The following is an 18,539-nucleotide window of genomic DNA, read 5'->3' as shown; positions in this document are numbered from 1 at the left end:
CGACGATGTCCATTTTGTGAAGTGTAACACATACAGTCCACAGCGGGTTGATCTCTGCACCTCTCAGACACTTATTTTCTGTTGCCCGCCTGATACACATGGTGAGTCATTAGCAGATAATATTTTTCCTTTCATCATTGTTCACATTACACTTTCAAATAAGCCCTACTAGAGATTGCACTTCCGACCTCGCACTCAAGGGGTTCCTTGTTAGTATTCTAGTTCTTTTTTTAAGGATAACTAAATTCGACACGAATTTGATTTCCTGGAAGCATAGGCGCCGACTTTTCAATGGGTGTCCACACTTCAGTACTTCTAAGATAAAACATATCTCGAGTCTCGTATTCTATTAATTTTTAACAGATCAAATAGACCAGTGGTTTTCAGACTAAGGGGGTTAGGAATAAATAACCAATAAGGGGCTACATCCCAACTGTCATACAATGAGAGGCTAAAGGATTTTGTTTTATTTTAACTTACTCATTTATTTATGTATTTAGTTTTACCACTATCACCTAAACTTTGTATTGTATATACAAAACTTTAACATTGAAATTTTGTCTTTCTATTGCAATATGTCTAGTGACATTCGCCAAAGGAAGAGAGAAAAATCCAGTGGGTGATGAGCACTCGTTCAAAATCTTCAATGGATGCTTGAATCCCGGAGCAACCATGTCGTCGGTGCCTATGCCTAAAAAAGTGCAAAGTCTGAATGTTTTATATCAAAGAAATACTAACTGACTTAATATTGCAGCTTTGAAAACAACACACATTTGGACTGGAACATTGTCATGCAATATATGAGCTAGCGCACACATATTCTCTATGTATTCAAAGGATTTAAATGATTGCCTCCAACGAACTGACGTAACATGAAAATTGAAACTGATTCATTATTTCTTCCATAGATGGCACTATATGGTATGGATGACTTATTATCAAGTCAGGTAGGAAACTTTTGGAAATACACTTGTAACTACTTAGATAAAGGGCTAGAACCTGTATTTGGACAGAAAAATAAGACATCAAAACAAAAACAAAAATAACTTACTCTCAGTTACATTTGTTACTGGACAGCACTGTTTCACTTCCTGTCCTAAATCACAGATACCGCCATATAAGGAGTATGGCGAGTTTTTACATTGGGTGTCAGGAATACACGCTCCTAATCTGCCTTGAGCAGTGACGCATTTTTCAGGTTCAGTGGATGTAGGAAATGAGAAGTCACGATTCAGAATTTGAAGTCCTGTGAATAGAAACAATATTGTTTATTATTAAACAGGTAACTAATTACACTGGGGAACAGTTTCTAGAAGTTTTCTGTTGCATGAGATCTCTCAACTGTTTCTATATGTTTTTACTTACTGCTTCGAAATCTGAAATCCGTTTCCATGTGCATGCTTTAATTTCCATAGAATTTGAAACTTCTGTAACTGAAGAAGTCATCATACATTTGTATTTTCCATTTGTTTCCACCTAAACCTACTCTAACAACAGAGCATACATTTTCGATATTGATGTTTTTCTATTCAGTTTTATGTTTCAGATTACCTACATCATGACTTCTTTAAGTAGACAGAATTGTGTAAATAAACCTGAAGCCTTTTGTTATGTAAGTGGCTGATACACACTTCCCCGCCAAAGGCACATCGTTTCTTAGGCGTGCTTACAGAACGTATTTTCAAGTTTCTCTTGGCGATCAAGACAAAAAAAAAAAAAAAAAAAAAAAAAAGACTCCTCATATAGTGTGTCATAATTGTGAGGAAATACTACGTGATTGGGCAAAAGTAAAGCGAAAGGGTATGCCTGTTTGGAGTTTCCATGGTTTGGCGAGAACCGAAGGCCCATCTAACAAGTAAACCTTACGTTTGGGTGAATCGAGTTGCTGATTGAAACACATATGAGCAAGTAGTACTAAATGTGGGCAGTATTTCATTGAAGTTGTAGGTGCGAAGCTCCAGGGGTTTAGGAGATACAGCTACCAGAACATCATATGGAAGTACAGAATAGTCTTCATACAGTTGGAGATAAAAGCTCTGTAAGACCTCTTGTAACGACAAAAGGTGAATAACAAATATATGGGTACATATTAGGACTAGGGGGAAGTCATATAGTAAGGGTATACCTGACGGCGGCCATCTTGAAATCTTCCATTTCGAATTAAGGTTAAGTTTTTAAAATAGGAATAGGGTCATGTGATACATGATTTAAGGCGCAAATTTAATCAGAAGAACAATGGTGACGTTAATTTTGATTTATGCGCAATTGGTAAAAAGTTACAGGGAAATTAAATATTGTTGCAGCATATGTATTAGTCCTTTACCCCACCTTGTAAATTTTGTGTTAATGGTAATAATTAAATAAAAAGCAGATGGATACGTATTAGGTCTATGGTAAGAGTTGCCTTGATGGCGGCCATGTTCAAATCTGCTATTTTGAATCAGACAAAAGTTTTAAACAAACGTATAACAGTGACACCTTATAATAGCAAATTTTACCATAAATCCACCGGTATAACCATTTCTGCCTTATCATTAACCAGCACAAAATTAAATGGGAATAGGGTAATGCAATAGATGACTTCGGGCTAGAAGTTAATCAGAAATACAATGGTGGCGTAACAAATGCTGGTTAATTATAAAGCAAAAATGGTTATACCGTTTTATTTATGGTAAAATTTGCTATTAATAAGGTGTCACTGTTATGCATTTTGCTTAAAACTTTTGTCTGATTCAAAATGGTGGATTTGAACATGGCCACCATCAAGGCAACTCTTCCATAAGCCTAACATTTATCCACCTGCTTTTTATTTAATTATTATCATTAACATAAAATTTACAAGGTGGGGTAAAGGACTAATACATATGCTGCAACAATATTTAATTTCCCTGTAACTTTTTACCAATTGCGCGTAAATCAAAATTAACGTCACCGTTGTTCTTCTGATTAAATTTGCGCCTTAAATCATGTATCACATGACCCTATTCCTATTTTAAAAACTTAACCTTAATTCGAAATGGAAGATTTCAAGATGACCGCCGTCAGGTATACCCTTACTATATGACTACCCCCTAGTCCTAATATGTACCCATATATTTGTTATTCACCTTTTGTCGTTACAAGAGGTCTTACAGGGCTTTTACCTCCAACTGTATGAAGACTATTCTGTACTTCCATATGAGGTTCTGGTAGCTGTATCTCCTAAACCCCTGGAGCTTCGCACCTACAACTTCACTGAAATACTGCCCACATTTAGTACTACTTGCTCATATGTATCTCAGTCAGCAACTCGATTCACCCAAACGTAAGGTTTACTTGTAAGTAACTGTTATTTTTACCTGGGCAATACGAAGGGTATTGGCAATAAAAACTGACATTTTTGTATCTGAGTATTCCCACAGCAATTCTACTGATCCCGCACTCGGATGAACTCCTGATTCCAGTTTTTAATAGTTTCGGCTCTTCAAAAGATGAAGAAAGTGAAAGGGAAGGTTTGTGTTAAGGTGTGTGACGGCTATGGAATCCGAAGTCTCATCTGACATTAACAGTCATCTACACCGCAGTGGTTCATCCAGCCTGAATTGAACAACTTTGTGCGCGATTTGGGTTTCTCCAAAAAAAGCTGATGTGCTATTAGTTTCCAGACTACGAGAAAAAAATCTATTACATCATTCGCTACGAGTGTCATATTTCCGAAAGTGGAAGAATGGGTTTGTACGCTACTTTTCAGATGATACCTCAGGTCTTATAACTGTATTAGGCGTTTTATCTCATAGCTCAATAGAATGGAGGTTATTTATCTATAATTCGAAACGCAGTCTCAAGTGCGATCGTTTGCACAACTGCAATACGTACGGTTTTGGTTCCAATAGTCATTCGGTGTATGTGCGAGAACAACATAATAATAATAATCTTGTGATTGATTTACTCAAGTACGAGGAGCATAACTGGATCATTTGTGTTAACCTCAAATCGATCAACTTTCTGCTTGGTAAACTAAAAGGTTTCACGACGTAACCGTACTGTGGGACAGCCGACTTGAGAGCAGCACTGGACACAAAAGAATGGCCTATCCGTGACACTCTAAAACTAGAAATGCCAAACATTGTGAATGAACCAATTGTCAGCCGAGATATTATCATTTTCCCCCCATCCCCCAACAAATTTGGGTTGATGAAACAGTTCGTGAAGGCACTGAATACTGATGGTGACTGCTTTTCAGTATCTAATTTCTGAATTTCCTGCTTTGTCTTACGAGCAGATCAAAGCAGGCGTGTTCGATGGACCTCAAAGGTTTTTCTGCGTGATGACGAATTTTCCAAGAAGATGAACCATTAGGGGAAGGCAGCATCGTTGTCTTTCGTGGAAGTTATAAGAAACTTTGTAAATGAGATAAAGTCGGATAACTATAAAGTTCTGGATAAGATAGTTATCGACCTTTCGCAATCTTGGGTGCAACATGAGTGCGAAGATTCATTTCCTATTCAGTCACCTTGATCAATTCCCTGAGAACCTTGGACGTTGTAGGGATGGACAGGAAGAGTGTTTCCATCAATACCTGAAGATTATGGAAGAGCGTTATCAAGGGCGATGGGACAAAAATATGTTGGCAGATTACTGCTAGATTATCAAACGAGAATGACCCGTAGTTCTCCATAAGTGCAAGAACCACAAGGGAAAATTTTTGCCTCAATAGAATGTTTGAACTTTCCATGATTTCATATTCGTTTTTCTCTATTACTCTGGCCTGTGTTTAGACACACATGTTTTCTCAAAGAAAAGGCCTTAAATATATTTCTATAATAGATGTAAGAGTGTGTGTAATTACCACGACAAATACCTTCGTATTGGAATATATCTAATCTGTAATGCATATTTAACTTTAAATTTCTCTAAAACATGTGATCCCATGGCATAGTTTCAATTTTTAATGTATATTCTTTAATTTTGCAAGGCTTAATATCAACTTTCTGTTTTAGATGTGGTTTGTATTCAGACATATATGTTAACAGAGGCGGACAGGCAGTATAAAGGCCCACCCAGAGAATGATGTTTAAGGGCCTTAATGAATACCGAGTTGGTCTGTAGTCAGGACAGCTCTTTTAGAAGTGAATCCTTAGCTGGAGACTTGGATGACTAAAACCCCGTCCCCGCGAAGTGTAAAATTGTGTATGCGCATCCATAGCCAAGCATTATTTAGCTTTATTTTCTACAGTCTGAAAATCTTTGCAATGAATCGTACTTGTCCCTTCATAGCAGCGACTGTTTATATTGAAAGAAATCTGAATATGATACTATTCCATCTTCAGAATTATGAGGAATTTAATTTTCATGAATGGCACATGCAAATAAGTGAATGAATTATAATAAACTTAATTTTATCGCGTAAAATAATAAATAGTCTATCTTTGTACACTTGTTTATATGATATAATAATGAAGAATATTGAGTAACCATCCAATTATGGAGGTGAGAAACAAGAAAGTAACATCTTGAAAACACAAAAAGTTTAGAGAAACGGTTTTAAAACGTTTTTGATAAAGCACGTTGAGTTTGATAAATAATTTCTTGTTGACTTCTTAAACACTAATTACTGTTTAATGTCTTATTGATTTTTCAATAAACAAGTCTACGAGTTGGGCAAGGACCCCCCTTTCACTAGTGCCCTCCCTTCGCTAGCTTTGCGGGCCCGTTAGTTACACCACTGGTTACTGTGAACGAGAACGGAGTTTTGAAATAGTTATAACTAATCGAGCAATATCTTAAGTGATTTTGCAGAGGGCAAGGTCCGCCTGGAAATTTCCGGATATCCGGGTCGCCCAGACTGCCTCTGTATGTTAATTTATGCGTAAATATTTATATTCATATTCATTGTGGGTGCATATGTAATGGCTTGAAACAATGTATTTATTTTGCATATTTCCAGTATATGTTTTGCATCTTGTAATGCATTTACAGTATTTTCTGAATATATAGATTTTTTTTTGTTTGAAAATGTGTTTGTTATAGCCCTATTTCGAGATTATATTACCACATTTGTTAAAGTGCATTGCTCCACAATGTGACAACCTCCAATTCCATAAATTAACATTATAGTAAAAGAAAAACTACACAAAACATTGAAATGAAAAAAACTAGAGCTTACACACAAAAATGAAGTTCATATTTGAAGTCAGCACATCCAAATTAGGGTAAACGAGGTGTTGGTATCAATGCAACACAAATGTTGTCCTCCAGTGTTATTATCAGAAATGATACTATAATTTGATCATATTTAGAAACGAATTAACAGTTCAAAACCAAATGAAAATTTGTGTTGAGAAGGGAAGCTACGTCACGGGGCTATTAAAGTCAACATGAGAGGGGCCAATCATAAATGTTGTGGTGGTAGTTACAATTAGGGGGGTTTCTGTAAAAAGGGACGGCAACATTACAATGTTGCCTTCTTGTAACACATGCAGTGATGCCAACCTGTGGGAGTTTTTGATCTTATTTTCTCGGAAAGGGATAATAAGCAGCATATATGGGATTTTTCGAGAAGATCAAAATTTACGGCTTATTGATTTAGATATTGTAAAAAGTGACTAACACAAAGAAATTTAATCTTTAATATTACAGCATACTTTTAATTAGTATAACGTGGGAAATTCACACGTAAAATGGGATTTTCTGCCTCTCGACATGGGATTTCATATTGTTTCAGGTTGGCATCACTGAACACATGTTAAGAAGTATTTGTAAACCGGTGTGGAAGGAGCATAACCAGTGGTCGAAGTGAGACGGTATGTGGTGGTATGCCATAACACCTCTGGTTTTTCAGTGATGAGGACATACCGTCTCTGGCTTTTCAATGATCAAGACAATATTTAAATAGCCGGTATGCTGTGTCAAAATCATAATAAAACATACGGCCTCTGCTCTTTTTCTACTTCGAACACTGACCACAACAGACACCTCAGCTGAAAACTCACTACGTTGCAATAGGGCAACACGTACGCCTGCAAATGTCAATATTTGTTTCTTATTTTTCTCAGAGTATACGCATTTTAATCAGCCTTCTAAAAGCTATGCCTCAACCCTTTACGTTGGCAAAATAAGGATCAAGTTTGTCGCAAAGATATTTTTCTACACCTTCAAAGCCAAAGTGTAACGAAAATATGTTTTACTTCTATTTGCTATACTCTATCTATATTCTCCAGATCAAAGTGTACCAGCCAGAGCCCTGCAAACCCAGACCCGAAGACGGCCCGGATGGATCTGTATTCTGTGCCCAGCTCGACCCGGCCCGGCCCGGTCCAAATCTCGAGCCGAGCGTAGAACGGGCCGGGCTCTAACGGACCGGGCACAAATGGGTCGGACCCTAAACTGGCCGGGCACAAACGACCCGGGCGTAACCGGCCTGAGAACAACCAAGTCTGATAAGTCAAGTCAATCCTTCACTATGCAATGGAGAATGAGAAATGTGTCGTCATAATATTGCAATGTCTATTTGTACTTCTGCAATGGGAAAATCGTGTGAAAGGTTACCCAAGGTTTGTTTTCTATATCCCTAGTCTGTCTGTCTATGTGTTATCTGTGCTTGCTCTGTCCAGCTATGTTTATTATAGCTAGGTACAATAATACAGCTCATGGACGTAAAAGTCTTATACTACACTCATTGGTGCATTACGAGTAACAGAGAAGATATGTAAAACTGCTACACCATATGTGATACTAATACTACAGCTACTACTGCTAATACTACTATTACTATTACGATTACGAATGCTAGTGCTAATTCCACTATTGCTGCCACTGCTACTACTATTACTACTACCACTATTGCTACTACTCATTACTATACTAATACGACAGCGAATACCACTACTGCTATTACTAGTAATACGAAAATAAAGCAATGAAAATGAAATCTTTGAGTTTTACGTCCGACAGTTATGCCGGCTAGGCTAAAGGAGAAATGGTGAATGAATAAAGTGAGAGGAAACGGGAGAACGCCGAGAACCCACCTCCCACACGGTGTTTGTCCACCACAAAGTTCACTTGGCGAGAGCTGGGATCGAACCAGGGACTCCATGCACCAGAGGTGAACTCTCAACCACTGAGCCACCGTTCCAGGGACACCTAATCGACCCTGGCGTCTTGGCGATTTATTTGATCATTATATTTTGTCATATTTCTAGTATCATACTGTAAACAATACATGAACATGTAACATCATTTGGTATTTCCCTTGCTAATTCAACCTTACTACAAATTGCGCTGATCTTATGAGCACGCCAGTTCACGGTTTTGGCCTCCGTGGTCTAATGGTAGCGTATCAAATTCTACTTAGTAGGTCAAGTGCTTGACTTTATCATACGTTCTTTAGGTAACTACGGCTCAGGGCGTATGGATGATAGTGGGATGAATTGGTGGAATAAAAACAGTGGGAGGAAGCGGGACCATCCCAGAAACTCCTACGCACATGGTGTTTGTGCACCACAAAGCTCACATAGCACGAGCAGGGATTGATCCGATGACCTCTACCACCACATGTGAGTGCTTTTCCTAATGAGCCACCGTTTTCCCTCGTAAATCAAGCATCGGTTCACATTCTACGCAGACCGGCCATAATAACTCGTATTTCTCCTTTATTTCTGTACTTTGAAGGTAAATTCGGTACCACCAAACATATCAACTCTGACGCGAAGTCGTAGCAGTTGTAGTAGTATTAGCAGTGGTTCTAGTAGTAATAGTAGAAGTAGTAGTAGTAGAAGTAGTAATAGTAGTAGTATTACAGTACTTTGCAGTCTTGAATAAGGAGTCAGTTTCCCAAACACATGACGATTAGCATAGGCTAACATTAGTTTCCGGTCCGCCTTTCAGGGTGTCCGGGCCGGCCTGGTTCGGCCCGGTCCAGTTTTAAACGAGCAGGGTCGGGCACATTCCGGGCCGAACCGGGCGCGCCCGGCCCGTGCAGGGCTCTGAGTACCAGCATAACAACTCTGAAAGCACCTGGGAACATTGCATGAAGAGCAGTATTATCTTAAACGTAGTGATTTCTTTGTAAGTTGTCTTGACATAGGTAAAGTACCTGTTAATTCCATGAGAATTACACGAGCGCTTCTTTAACCTATTATGATTTTCAGATCTAGACGTGTTTTATCGTAATACAAGATTGCATCCAGTTATATAATAACCTTTCATGGATGTGAAAGATACGCAAAGCAGCTCAATTTACAGACTGTAATTGTCAAGCTTCAAAGAGACAGTCTTACGTGAATCAAAGATGCCTGCTTTTCCCTCTGCCCTCGAACAAATGGTATGCAAGCCTTCTTCTTTCATTGTCTTCACGCCAGCTCCTTCAGATCAGAAAAATTATATAAAATATATACAGGGCCAAATCATCAAAATTGAAGAGATGAAAGATAAGGAGCCTTCCAAATTATACCAAACTAAGATGGAATGTCCCAACTACATCTGAACTTAACAAGTGATTATTATACAATATACCTTTTAGGCTGAAAATACGAATAAATAGTGAAAGTTAATGATTATGAAGTAACTGTTGGAAAAAAATGCGGGAGGAAACGAGAGAACCCCAAGAAAACCCAAGGATCCGTCGTTGCTCACCAGAAATTCGCGTTGCTGTGATCGAATCTGGGACCTTTCTACCACCAAAGGTGAAACCTTTGCTACTGAATCAACGAGTCTATTATTATTATTATTATTATTATTATTATTATTATTATTATTATTAGTAGTAGTAGTAGTAGTAGTAGTAGTAGTAGTAGTAGTAGTAGTAGTAGTAGTAGCAAAATATGAAATCTTGAAATTTTACGTCCCACGTTTATGCCGGTTAGGCTAAAGGAAATGGCGATGATGAGAAATGAAGGAAATGGTGAAATGAAAAAAGTGAGAGGAAACGGAAGAATACCGAGAAAACCCACGCACTTTGTGTTTGTTCACCACAAAAATCATTGCATGAGCTGGGATCGAACCAAAGACCCCATACACCAGAGCTGAACCTTCTAGCACTGATCCACCGCGGACACAGTAGCAGTAGCATTGAGTGTACAGTGCCTTCGTGACAGAGCGCTTAGTACCTGATTTGTACGCAGGCCACGTAAGATTGTCTTGAATACCATTGTGTCTGTGAGTTTTCCAGAGGTTCTCCCGTTTCTTTCATTCTATTACATCGACTTTATCATAATCATTAACCTAAATCAATAATGCGTGGTACAGTCATGTCATGTTAAACTAAAGATTATACTTAATTTTGTTTATTAGTAGGAGTAGTAGTATTATTAAATACTCGCTGGGAGTTTCCTTTGATGATAATTATGTAAAATATTAACTACGGGAAAGTTTTTTCAGAAAGTGTGTAGGTAGCTAATGCAGGAACAATGCATGTGGTTACTGTTGAATTGCCGCCTTCAAGGTTAGTTATTCCAAGGCCAAGGATAGTTTCTTATATCTTAGTAATATGAATGTCCATTTAGTGGCTAAGTGAGAACAATTTCTTCGCAATTTTAATTAATAAAATGTAGACTGAGAATGAACTTACAATGAACTCTAAAATTTTACTCGTATTAAAATTAAAGCTGTCATATCATATGGGAGAAAGTTTTCAATTTTTATTTTCGTGCCTGCACTAGAATTGTACTACATTACAGTCGTTAGAAGGTAATCATATTTAGAAGTTAATAATAATAAGTTAACATTAATAACGATAAAGAACTTGAATACCCATCTTCCAGGTTTTGCATGGAGTATGGCCATCCGCAGGGCGAGGCAAAGATACTGTTTGCTGCCTACAAAACGAGATTCGAGACTATCTCGTCTCTAAAAGTGTATGTTTCCATTGCAAGAGCTCTGCCTCGTCTCGTCATTATCTATCATTTTTAATTTCTCGAAGACTTCTTTTCGTCCTATGCTTCGAGAGTAAACCTCTTGCTGGATCTGTTCTACATTCACTGGTACAGTTTTATTCAAAGAATCTTGGCCACTCACCTTGGTTTGAAAGCGTATTTTCTGGCAATCGTACGTGCGAAATTCAAGTACCTTGGCTCTAAAAAAAGACCTTAAATGACTAAAAAGATCCACATTTGCTTAATTTAATTCCAACTTTAAATAAGAGTACAGATCTCTTCAAAGCAGAGTGGGTAGCCAATATATACAGTATAAGGAGAGTGTAAGGAAAGTGCTCATACTTGAATAAACTTTTAATTGCACTTTTAATACTATTTTTAATATTCTTTATTAAGAAAAGTATATGATTAAATAATGATACAGTGGCCCGTAATTATGTACAGTGAATGATGTTTGCCTGACTGCAGTATTTGTAATTCTGGCGAAATATTTGATATGGCAATACTGTGAGTAGCCTGAGAGTGGAGGTGGTAGCAAGATGTAGCACCGCCACACTATGCCATACCAGTGCGAGAATGGCCAGCTCGATCTCCCGATTTACACCATCTGAGTTTTTTGCTTATGGGGTGTTTTAAAGGACAATGTGTATCAACATCAGATACACAATTTGGCCGAACTACGGGAGGCTATCACAGAAGAGTTCCATAGGATACCAGTACGGGTCTGTCAAGCTGCTTGAGATACAACGTTGCTCTTCCTCTCCCCCCAGGCATGTATCGATTTAAATGGTGCATTGGTGGACAGTGTCAAAGAGAACAGAGATTAAAATTATTGTAAGGAAAGGTCTGATAATATGTTTATGTTCAAATTATGTTGCTAGTTTCTTTACCGCCGTCTTTGAAACATCATATAAATCATTAGGGCCATCATGTATATTAAGTATGTACATGATTTACAATAAGGCATATTCAATGAATTTCTTCTTTTAAATCAATAAAGCAAAGATGTATATCCCAACTTTGAGGTCATTTTTCTCGTGAAACCCCATGGACGGATGTGTTTAGAAATACTATTAGATTCATCATTCTGAAATTAGTATAGAGAGCGCAATTAGGAATTTATCCAAGCGTGGACACTTTTTTACTGGTGTCATGATCGGATGTTCTTTTCATTGGATTAACCAACGTAGTAAGAATTCTTCGTAATGAACTTCGTTCCGAAAGGGGAGAGCATCCAAATGTCACTCCTTCTCTTCAGCCATGTTACTTTTTAGCTCCAAGGTTTTATCGTCAATGTATGATCAGAGTATGATCCTGAGTTTCCTTGCTTCTATTTTTTTGCAAAAGGTAGAATACCGACGTGGGCCCACAAGAATCCATGAATCCACTACTGTGTGAGAAAGAGATTCCTGGACATATAAAACAGAAAAATTCCTTAATTCTGAAAGCGGGCCACCGCTCGAAATCCTGCACTTCAGAGTACTACTACTCTTGATTTTATATATATGGACAACATATTATGCGTTATTCAACAAAATTCTGAACTCAGAAAATCCCGGGTAGTCAAATCGATTACAGTTCTACAAGTAGCCCATCTGCAGGATATCAATATATGCATCATGAATAAAATTATTCCCATTATATTCCCTCCATCTAGTACACGTTAAGTGTGTTAAGAGAGGCTATTTGTCATTGTTCATTTCCTAGTTTTACACAATTTAGAACTCAGGAGACATACAGAGAAAATTTGAATGTCAATTTTAGTAATTATTATTATTATTATTTTGACAAATAAATTGCTAGATTTGATGTAACTTTACAACAAATACAAGCTAGAAAAGCACTGATCATTATCTCAGAAAAAATATTTTAAATAGATTTATAAAACTCATGACAAGGAAAAGCACGAATTTAACAAAAGTTTTAAAAAAAAGTAATACTCAATTATTCTTAATTTTATTTTGTACACGTAATTATGTTGAGCAGTTTTCACTAATATTACGATTTGTAAGCAAAGGAACTGTTGAAATCTAGAATAATTCTATATTTCCTTATCGGTATTTTGACAAGCGATATTTTAACATCGATAATTTTACTTTTGATATTGTATCATGGACGGCTCCGCGGGGGTCTTTCACCCTAGGCCCCAGCAAAGATTAAGACTGTCCTTGTCTCAATTAGAAGAAAAACATAGAACTATGATAAATACCTCTTAAGGTGGCCAACCTTTTAAGGTTTGCGGACTACTTTTCACTTCAGAAATCACTGGCAGTCGACTTATCTGTTCAGCAGAAGTGACGGATCTAGAAAGTAAAAACTGGGGCAGCCAAAATCCAACTATGATAGGTATGTCATTAGTTTACTAGAAATTTTAAAAATATATAAATAATAGCTTAAATTATTTTCGTCACTTAAAAAATTGGGGGACCTTGGCCACAGCCCGGGGTAGATCCACCACTTCAGCCACCCGCTAAAGTGAATCATAGAACAATAACAGTGATCAATACAGTCAGCATACACACATTAGAAATGAATCTGCAATGTAAGATTTGTTCCAAACGACATAAGTTCCTACTAAGAATTGAAATCGAGCCTCCCGTACTGAAAGTGTGTATACTAACTAGGGATGGCCAAAATTTTCCAGAATCCGGATTTCGGAAAATTTATTTTCCGAATCAGAAATTTCACTTTCCGGATTTTGGAAAAATTCTGGAATTCGGAAAAATCCGAAATTTTCTAAGTTCCGGAGTTTTCCGAATCCCAGAATTTTTCCGAAATCAGGATTTTCTAAATTTCGGAATTTTTCTGAATTCTGGAATTTTTCCCAAATCCAGAATTTTTCTAAATTCCAGAATTATTCTGAAATCGAATTTTTTTCGATTTTTTTTCGATTAGTAAAAATTCAGGAATTGACCATCCCTAATACTAACCATATAACCACAAAGAAGCTCAGCAATATGTAGGTATCAGAAAACTTTTTTAAAGGAAGTGAAAAATTGGCATTAATGTCTTGTCTACTGGTGACTTTCGTAACCGTGTGAATGAACGTTTCATCACAGGTAAACAGGTTACATAATCTGTTCGGTGCCATTTTGTATTCAATATAACAATGAGATTCCTTTGTTTGATGAAGTTTAGCGTTTCATTTCAGCACCGAGGCTATGCAACACGTAGACCAACAGTTTAAGTTGGAATCCAAACTATTATAAAACATTCAGTGCTCTCCCCTATCGAGAATTGAACCTGGAAGGGGGCGCATCAAAGGATCGAGCTAGCCACTATAGACCAGCGAGGACGGTAAGTTAGAATTATTCGCAAACGTATGTTTTCTCAATTTTCACTCTAATGTCCTAAAACCAAAACAAAATAAATTGTTAGACCAATGTCTAAGAATTCATTTTAAATTAACATTATCATACTTCTTCCAACAACGATTCAACTCAGTGGTTCTCAACTGATGTGTCGCGACACACGTGTTTCGCGAAATTTTAGAATTTTAAAATCATGAAGTATTTAATAATAATTACTTAAAACCGTACCAGTCAACACCTCCAGTGATAGCAATAATGTTCAGTGTTATATAGAGTCATTATAAAAACTAATTTGCTTCATTATTATAATAGATATTATTATTATTATTATTATTATTATATAATAATAATAATAATAATAATAATAATAATAATAATAATAATAATAATAATAATAATAATAATAATAATAATAATATCAAACAAGTGTTTCGCGATGTACTAGACCAGAGATGCAAATAAACAACAAAATTTTACTAGCCCAAGATAAGAGCTACCAGCCCACATCCCACAATAGAAATCATTTATTCACCTTCGATGTATACTAAATACTCGCCCGCACCGATGGACTACTCGCCCCGTGCGAGTGGGCGAGTGGTTATTTGCATCCCTGTTCTAGATGTTCAGTAAAATCTGTCATCAGTCAAAAAAGGTTGAGAACCATTCATGGTATTCTTCATGAATAAGATTTTTTTAAAAAAATTAAACAAATTTGACCGCTCTATCTATTCTTCTTTTTTAGAAATAGTCTCCTAACCTGCACCGTATTGTACAGAATATTTAAACTTGAATTTCGAAGATTAGCTATTTACGTAATGAATCTTGTCAACAATAACAAGTCAGTCACTTTTAAACATACAAAATAAATACATACCGTTAACATAGTTTAGAATCTGGAATATGATAACACAAAAATATTTGTGCATAATGTAAAAAGACAGCACTGTATCACAACCTTCCTTGTAAATATTCAGCAAGTTTTCCTGGTTAAGAAGTATTCGCGTGTAGCTGTTTTCTAGCTGTTCATAGGTCGTGACGTCTTTCAAAGAAGAAAGGGGGGAAGCACTTCCAGTCATTGTCAGTAGAAGGACAAACGGCAAAAAAGTGGTTGTAGCAACTACAGCCTGTGCGATGGATTGTCTATTATCTTATTGAGTAGCTTCTTCTCTTCTCATCCAGACAGATACAAACTTCTTTTTATGACTTCTTTAAAAGAAATATTTGCATGCAATGACCTATGGCGAAGGATGCATCTTGCCTCTGCGACTATTCACAATGTCACAGCAAGCATCTGAGGGAATCCCTGCTCAAGAGTCTCCTAACCAGAACGTCGAAAGGGAATTATTGTTATTACCTGGGCCGTCGTGTGGTTTGTAAGCGCCCGGCAGTGGTGTAACTATAGGTTTGGGGGCCTCCCCGCAGACAGCGTATAGTGGAGCCCCTTCTCCACGTCTAACTTCACGATTTGGGGGCCCCTGATGGATTGAGGCCCCACCGCAATGCGGGGTCTGCGGGGCCCTTATTTACGCCCCTGCGCCCGGGGCTAGAATTTCCAAGCACCCCTGAGTATGTTATGAAAAACAACCAGAGTTTATTCTATACTCCTAAAAGAAGTTGGTACTATTTCATTTAAAAAAAAAAAAAGTGAATGACTTTTGGAGTTAAAACATAAAAGTTAATGAAAATATGATTTTGAATTATTGAAATTAAGTGCTATTCTTGTTTATTTTGAACTTGGTACACATCAATACAGTAATAGCATAGAATATATGTAAAACTCTTTTCACAGAGGGCTGATGAGAGTTCCAGTTGAGTAATCCTAGACAATGTTTTACATTACCTGTAATTTTCAAGTTCAGTACTCTATTCGGAGTCCCTCAAGAATCTAATCTAGGTCCCCTGTTTTTCTTCTTGTTATTAATGATATTTCTCTGTGTATTAAAACTTCTTTTTGCCGACGATCTCAAATTATACTCCAAAGTAAGTTCAATTGATGACTGCGTGAAACTTCAACAGGATCTACAGAGAGGTCAAATATAGTGTGATAACAATAAATTAGTCCTGAATGTATCCTAATGTACATATGCATCTTTCACATGGAAAGAAAATCCATTCAACTTTATCTATACTATAAGTGACACTTCCTTGTCTACTACAAATACTATCAAAGATCTTACAGTTATATTTGGTAACAAATTAACCTTTGCTCAACACGTTGACGAAATAATGAGTAGTGCATATGGGAACGTAGGTTTAATTTATAATAGGACAGGATTTCTACAAAGAATCAACCTTTATAAGGTTATATTTTTCGTATGTGAGGTCAAAATTAGAATACTGTTTTACTGTTTGGACACAAACTGTCACTAAATACTCTGATGCAATAGAAAATATACAGTTTAAATTTTTAAAAATGCATACAAGAAAATCAGTTTCTACCCAAAGTGTGTCCCCTATGAATACTTAGTAACGATTTTTAGTTTTCAAACATTAAAAAAAAATAGATGGATGTTTGATCTGTTGTTCTTACATAAATTATTACTGTAAAATTGACTGTCCAGAATTAGATTCAGAAGTATTATTACGTGTTCCAATATATAAGACTAAAGTTTATTCAAGGAACGTTCAGAACCTCATGTAAACAAATACACGTGGTGATTGTTTGATTTTATTGGTTAGAGAGCCTTAGAACACCCATGCGGCAGAAGAAAATAGTCCTTGCTTATAAGGCTCATTACCAGAATTCCTTAGAATTAGACAAGAGAAACAACACTTTATCTAAGAAGTAAATTGAATTAATGCAATAAAAGAGAATACACATGCATTGAAAGTGGTTTTGGCCCAACTTTAGCGCGAATCACAGTTAACAATATGGTCACATGCGGGGAATAAGTAAAACATCGACAGGGTACAAGCACGTGCTTCTCGAAAGAAGCGCTGACATAGCCAATCATCTGATGACTGGCGGAGTAATACAATTCTGCAATGTTTACATCAGGATCAGAAGGTACGTTGAATGAACTTAGAATAGCAAACACTGGGACAAACTATTGTAGAAAAACAAGAACTAACATAGTACATAAGTTTCCTCTCTGGAGAATGTGTGCTTTATACAACGAAATGATTAAATTTCATGTAGTAAATGTATTTAGTATTTCCAAAAACAAATTCAAGACAATTGTCAGGCCATAACTTCTGCATAATTAAACGACGTATATTTATGTATGTATAATAGTGTATGTATAATAGTGTATGTTAGATAAGTAAGTACACGACACTATAACTGGGCATTAAGCCTATTGTGTTGTTCTTGAGAAATAAATAAATTTTACTTAGCCGTGGCCTTATCATTATTAAAATATCTGAATTAACATTAATTTTAAAAAAATCATTTACCAACATAATATGAATTCCTTGAATTTTGTTGATTTGTCGTCCCGGCGCCCGGAGCAATCGCCCCGATCGCCCCGCCAGCGCGACGGCCCTGATTATTACCGTATTATTATTATTATTATTATTATTATTATTATTATTATTATTATTATTATTATTATTATTATTAATATTATTATTATTAGTATTAGTATTATTATATTTATTATTATTATTATATTTATTATTATTATTATTACTATTATTATTATTATTATTATTATTATTATTATTATTATTATTATTATTATTATTATTATTATTATTATTATTATTATTATTATTATTATTATAGTTTTGACGTCCTATGGATAGAACCGAGGCTAATGAAGACGGTGGGATAATTCTTGGAAAACCTTCGCATACATTGTTTGTCCACTACAAAGTTTACTTGGAAGAACTGAGATAAACTGAGGAACCTCACGCACCAGAGGTGGCGGCATTATTCCACTTTTTTAAGTAATTTGTTGTACTTTTTCATCGTTTATCATAAAACAGAAATCTTATTACAACGTAATAGCAAGAGCAAGCAATATACAAGTTCATACAGAGGTCGTTGAATAATATTCTAGAGAACTAAAGCTGGCGACAAACATCTTGGCATTTCAGCTAAACGAATAAAACGCAAGCTCTGACGCGATGTTGCCGAGTGCTAAGGGGTGTGGCTATGACTCAGCAGATGAATTACAGCGCGATCAGATGGCAGAGGATAGACGTGGATGTGTACAAAATAAACGTGGCAATACCGCTGGATTCTCATTTGCAAGCAACATTTAAAGGGAACTTGGAACGCCGCCTTCAAATGCCAAGATGTTTGTCACGGCGTTTAGCTATATGTGATAGATACATCCATGCCAGTTCAGGTTTCGACATCCAAGGGCGGATCCAGGACGGACTTCTGGGGAGCGGTGGGTTGTAATACTGCTACTTAGAGCTACTTTTAAGA

At 36.5% G+C, this 18,539-nt stretch overlaps 1 protein-coding gene across 2 annotated transcripts in view; it reads right to left on the bottom strand.

Annotated features, from left to right (window-relative positions):
- The window catches only part of LOC145686524 (venom protease-like), a 70,048-nt gene extending 54,858 nt beyond the window's left edge, over positions 1 to 15,190 (bottom strand). For both annotated transcript variants that reach the window (XM_081759912.1, XM_081759913.1), the window contains exons 1-2: positions 15,036 to 15,190; positions 1,052 to 1,246 (exon numbers count right to left, since the gene is read on the bottom strand). In XM_081759912.1, the coding sequence (XP_081616038.1) occupies positions 1,052 to 1,246; positions 15,036 to 15,087 (247 nt within the window). In that variant the 5' untranslated portion in view covers positions 15,088 to 15,190. The remainder of the gene's footprint in view (positions 1 to 1,051; positions 1,247 to 15,035) is intronic.
- Between the last annotated feature and the right edge of the window lie 3,349 nt (positions 15,191 to 18,539).

This window comes from Thermobia domestica, chromosome 5 (assembly GCF_964235325.1).
Source record: "Thermobia domestica chromosome 5, izTheDome1.hap1.1, whole genome shotgun sequence".
NCBI classification, from domain to species: Eukaryota; Metazoa; Arthropoda; class Insecta; order Zygentoma; family Lepismatidae; genus Thermobia; species Thermobia domestica.
The sequence above is the reverse complement of the archived record's forward strand: the minus strand, read 5'-3'. Positions and strand labels throughout refer to the sequence as shown.